The sequence below is a fragment of the Pholis gunnellus genome (genome assembly GCF_910591455.1).
Source record: "Pholis gunnellus genome assembly, chromosome: 10".
Lineage (NCBI taxonomy): Eukaryota > Metazoa > Chordata > Actinopteri > Perciformes > Pholidae > Pholis > Pholis gunnellus.
The window spans coordinates 26,842,915-26,848,180 of NC_136537.1; the positions used below are offsets into that span (position 1 = coordinate 26,842,915).

The 5,266-nt window shown below is 43.3% G+C and overlaps 1 protein-coding gene across 1 annotated transcript; it reads right to left on the reverse strand.

Moving 5' to 3' along the window:
* Window positions 1-256: 256 nt before the first annotated feature.
* On the reverse strand, window positions 257-3,221 carry LOC306702424 (proteinase-activated receptor 4). The gene is made up of 2 exons (XM_079168047.1): window positions 2,922-3,221; window positions 257-1,964 (listed from the first exon to the last, which is right to left on the reverse strand). Exons 1-2 carry the CDS (start codon window positions 3,034-3,036, stop codon window positions 895-897), a joined length of 1,185 nt encoding a protein of 394 aa, XP_079024173.1. The 5' UTR covers window positions 3,037-3,221; the 3' UTR covers window positions 257-894.
* Between the last annotated feature and the right edge of the window lie 2,045 nt (window positions 3,222-5,266).

Below are 5,266 nucleotides of genomic sequence, written 5' to 3' on the forward strand. Positions count from 1 at the left end.
TTAAACTAGAAGAATATAAGATTCACAGTCCTACCTGCTGCTTCAGAAACTCTCAACTGCACAATACATTTTTTAAACTAAATTAAAATGTTGAACTTCAAACCACGAATTAAATTGATAATCAATGAAGTGAGTCACTGAACCTGAACACATTCAATCATTTCAGTCATCGAAGTCATTTATTAAGTCATCCTTTATTCGTTTTATCATTTAGTTTAGTAATATAAAATATATATATTTCATTTATAACATAACATAAAATGAAGCTTTTTATAAAGCTTCTTATTTATATATATTTATATTTTTAAACACAAGCCAAACTTAATCAGTAAAAACTGGTTTAAATACATTTTTGACACTTTTAATGAGACAGTTTACATTTGTTTGACTTCAGGGTTTTACTGGAGAAGATCTCAGCAGCAGCTTCACTTTGAACTTGTGGGCTGAAATCTAAAATGTATGGAAAAGGTTTTTATATACTTTTCTATGTTTTAATACAAATAAGGTTTAGGATTCAAATAAAGACTGAAACAACATTTTCAGTCTGTAAACATTTTGTTATTTCATTTCGATATTCAATGTTGTCCCTTAAATATTTGTTTCCGAGTATTTATACAACACATGAGGAGTACATATCTTTTTATTAATGTGTAAATAAATTAGCTGATCAGAATCTACAATCAAGTCCCCAGAGATCAGTTCATGCTCTCGGTTTAAAGGAGACTTTAATCTAAGCTGTGATGATGTTATATAAACTATTTAAGAATTGATTCATCTTTAATATCAAAACAAGACATTTAAAGACACTTTGGACATTTTAAACTATTTTATAGACCAAAGATGAATCTAAAGTCTAAATGATGGTTGGTTGCAGCCCGACAGTGAGACGCCTCCTCACATTGTCTCTGACGTCCCACACCGAGTGGAGGTGGACAACACGGTGACCTTTGACCCGAGGCCTGATGATGATGATGATGAAGAGTACGACACCTTGTTCCCCAGAGAAGACTGTCCTTTCTCTGAATTGCCACGGCAACACAGAGCGTCCCCGGCCTTCTGCCTGAACTCCACCGACACAAAGTAGAAGATGAAGGGGTTGATGCAGCTGTTGAAGGTACTAACCGCTAAGCTAACCATGTAGGGGACGTAGAGGTCCTCCCCATCTCCGTCCAGCAAGTTGTCTGCGTAGGTGAGGAGGAGGAGGATGTTGCTAGGCAGCAGACACACAACGAAGACCAGCAGCACCAGCACCGTGACCCGGACAGCATGACCGTACCGCTTCCCCTCGGCCAGCAGGGCGCGCAGCACAGCGCCGTGGCAGTACAGCACCACCAGGAGGGGCAGCAGGAAGCAGAAGGTGAACAAGGTGGCGAAGTACGGAAGGAAGTAGTTCTCCTGCTCCTCCTCCGGCAGGGCGTCGTGACAAGTGGTGATCTGCAGCTCGTCCAGAGTGTAGGTCTGCCGGGTCGCCAGCAGCGGCAGCATGGCGGCCACGACCGCCGTCCACACTGCAGCCGTCATGTACAGAGATGTCCGCCGGCTGCGGAGCGTCTTGGCGCCGAATGGGTGAACCAGAGCAATGTACCGGTCCAGAGCCACCAGCGCCAGACACAGCGCCGACCCGTACATGTTGCCATAAAACATGGCCATGACCACGCGGCAGAAGGGCTCGCCCAGCTCCCAGTGGTTCCCTCTGAAGTGGTACACGATGCGGAAAGGCAGCACCAGCAGCAGCAGGCAGTCGGCGGCAGTGAGGTTGATGAGCAGCGTGGTGGACGGCAGCGGTTTGGTCCTGAAGACCAGAACCCACAGAGCCAGCAGGTTGGAGGGGAGACCCACAATGAAGGCCAGCAGGTAGAGGACCGGCAGGTACAGGTTGGTGGTCGGAGCCTGGATTTCTTTCAGCTGCTTCTCCTTCAGAGTTGTGAAGTTACAGTTAATCTTGAGCCGGAACGCCCGCAGACCTGCAAAGACCAGAACACGCATCAATCTGTAGACCTGAAGAGACTAGAACACACATCAGTCTGTAGACCTGCAAAGACCAGAACACGCATCAGTCTGTAGACCTGGAGAGACTAGAACACACATCAGTCTGTAGACCTGGAGAGACCAGAACACACATCAGTCTGTAGACCTGGAGAGACCAGAACACACATCAGTCTGTAGACCTGGAGAGACTAGAACACACATCAGTCTGTAGACCTGGAGAGACTAGAACACACATCAGTCTGTAGACCTGGAGAGACTAGAACACACATCAGTCTGTAGACCTGGAGAGACCAGAACACACATCAGTCTGTAGACCTGGAGAGACTAGAACACACATCAGTCTGTAGACCTGGAGAGACTAGAACACACATCAGTCTGTAGACCTGGAGAGACTAGAACACACATCAGTCTGTAGACCTGGAGAGACTAGAACACACATCAGTCTGTAGACCTGGAGAGACCAGAACACACATCAGTCTGTAGACCTGGAGAGACTAGAACACACATCAGTCTGTAGACCTGGAGAGACCAGAACACACATCAGTCTGTAGACCTGGAGAGACCAGAACACGCATCAATCTGTAGACCTGGAGAGACTAGAACACACATCAGTCTGTAGACCTGGAGAGACTAGAACACACATCAGTCTGTAGACCTGGAGAGACTAGAACACACATCAGTCTGTAGACCTGGAGAGACCTTTAATAAAATGTCCTCACTTCAACATACAAACTTCCAGGGACTAAAACTCAGCTTGGTCATCTCAAAGATATAAAAAACAAGAACACAAACACACATTGAGTACATTTAATGTATAAATTCTCTCTCAGGCAACAAAACATGTCCTGGTGTGAAACAGGCTGCTGGGGATCAAACCTGTCTCGACCTGATCATGCATTCAAAAAAAGAAGAAGCAGAAGAAGAAGACTTACGGACGGCCATACTGGAACAATCGTCTGCAGGACGAGAATTTGGAGAGATGCTGTAGACGGAGGACAGCAGAGAGACTAAGACAAGAGTCCCAAAAATGAGCCTCATCATCATCATCTTCTTCTTCTTCTTCTCTTGTTTTCCTTCTTCCAGTTCTTACAATACCCCTTTTTTACAGTTTTTCTGATTCCGTCAACAGAGCAGCGCTCTTCCTCTTCCTCTAACAGCCCTGTGGGTTTACAGCAGCAGTACTCTTGTAGTACAGCAGCAGTACTCTTGTAGTACAGCAGCAGTACTCTTGTAGTACAGCAGCAGTACTCTTGTAGTACACTGGTAGTTGTGGTTGTAGTAGTACTATCAGTGCTGTGAGGCTCACCAGTCTGTTTGTGTTATCTGATCTCAGAGCCGCCGGTGACGACTCCCCTCCTCCGCTGATGGCATCCAGATGTGTGTGTGTGTGTGTGTGTGTGTATGTGTGAGACTGGTATGTCGGTCTTCGTAGGGACTAGTTTCAGACCACCTGAGTAAGGACATGTTGTCTGGGTTCAGATTAGAATCAGGTTTAGTTTCAGTTCAGGGAGTTAAATGTTTAGATGTGATGCTTATATGCATTATGTCCTCACAAGTATAGACGTACCAACATGTGTGTGTGTGTGTGTTCCTCCCACAGTGTGATTCAGACGATGATGGAAACGTTTGAAGTTCCTTCATCATAAAAGGAAATGTGTCTGACCTGTCTGTAACAGATTGTTCTCTTAACCCCGCCCCTGAACCGTGATTGTCCAATCACAGCTGAGCAACAGTAACACAGTGGGTGGATTTCTCCACTAAGGTTGTGTGTAGACGTGGACTGATTATGAGACAAAATGTAATTGTCCCCCCCAACCTCCCCACATGGGAGAAAGTCCTTTTGTGTGTCTGAAGAGACAAACCACCACAAAGAGACAAAAAGAGACACAATATGACCACAAAGAGACACAAAGTCCACCAGGACCAAGACCTCACGCCACAAGAACAGTTTCTTCACTTCTGCAGTTGGGTTCATAAACAAAGACCCTCTGACTCTTACAGCCTCGGGACAATTTCCTACTGTTACAATCCCCTGCACATCCTTTTTATCTTTCTATATTTTAATACACTTGCCAATTTTACACAACCACAAAGAGACACAAAGAGACACAACACACAACCACAAAGAGACACAACACACAACCACAAAGAGACACAACACACAACCACAAAGAGACACAAAGAGACACAACACACAACCACAAAGAGACACAACACACAACCACAAAGAGACACAAAGAGACACAACACACAACCACAAAGAGACACAACACACAACCACAAAGAGACACAACACACAACCACAAAGAGACAACAAGAGACAACACACAACCACAAAGAGACACAACACACAACCACAAAGAGACAAAAAGACGGATAACGACCACAGAGAAAGAGAATAACCACGTAGAGACAGAAAACATAGAAAACATTCCTCTTCCTGTCTCTCCCCGTGTCTTCCTGTCTGATAAGCAGGTTTCCTGTCTGAATTCAAACCGTCTGTTGCTGTTGTCGTGACGATAGAAACACAGTTTCAGATGTTAAAGTGGCAAGAATTTCATTTAAATAAATGTCTGTTAAGTCACTTTCTATCGCCTGTGGTCCACTGAAATATTGTAATACATTAAATACAATATTTATGAATAAATGTAACTCTGCACACATTTGTGGAACATAGCGAGTTAGTATGAATAGAATAAATCCTCTTAAAGATGCTTTGAAGTACAAACATGAAGACATCCAGCAGTCCTTTAGGTGGTTCTGGTCTGAGTATGTTTTAAAGGTCCTTCAGAAGATTTTAAATATGACATAGATATGAATATATTATGTACTATAACATATTAAAACGTCATAACTTTAATAAATAGCTTCTACATTATTGGAGGAGATTTAACTCTTCTCCTCACACTGGCCTCCTATTGGTCAGAACAGGCATTGGTCCTCTCGGAGCCCCGCACACTTCTTCTGAATATAAAACATGCAGAAACTATTCTCACGTTTAAAATAATATACCATCAATGATTATTTCTATCATCTTATTAAAGGGGCTGAACAAACGTTCATATAATATAACTGTTTTTAAGATTTAAGAAAGTTTTTCTGATTATTGATTCGTTCTTATTTGGTGTATTTACATTTGATTTATATCATCACTGTATTAGTGAGTCTGTGCTGCAGTTACACACTGTGTCCACTAGATACCAGTGCTGACCCATCATCTTCATCATCATCATTATTATCATCTTCAACATTTTCATCATCATCATTATCATCCTCA

What these genes read in the sequence shown, in the direction of transcription:
- LOC306702424 (XM_079168047.1), bottom strand. Translation starts at nt 3,036, where the DNA reads ATGATGATGATGAGGCTCATTTTTGGGACTCTTGTCTTAGTCTCTCTG. An exon ending in TTGTTCCAGTATGGCCGTCC is followed by an intron (nt 1,965 to 2,921) that starts GTAAGTCTTCTT and finishes TGGTCTTTGCAG; the next exon opens with GTCTGCGGGCGTTCCGGCTC.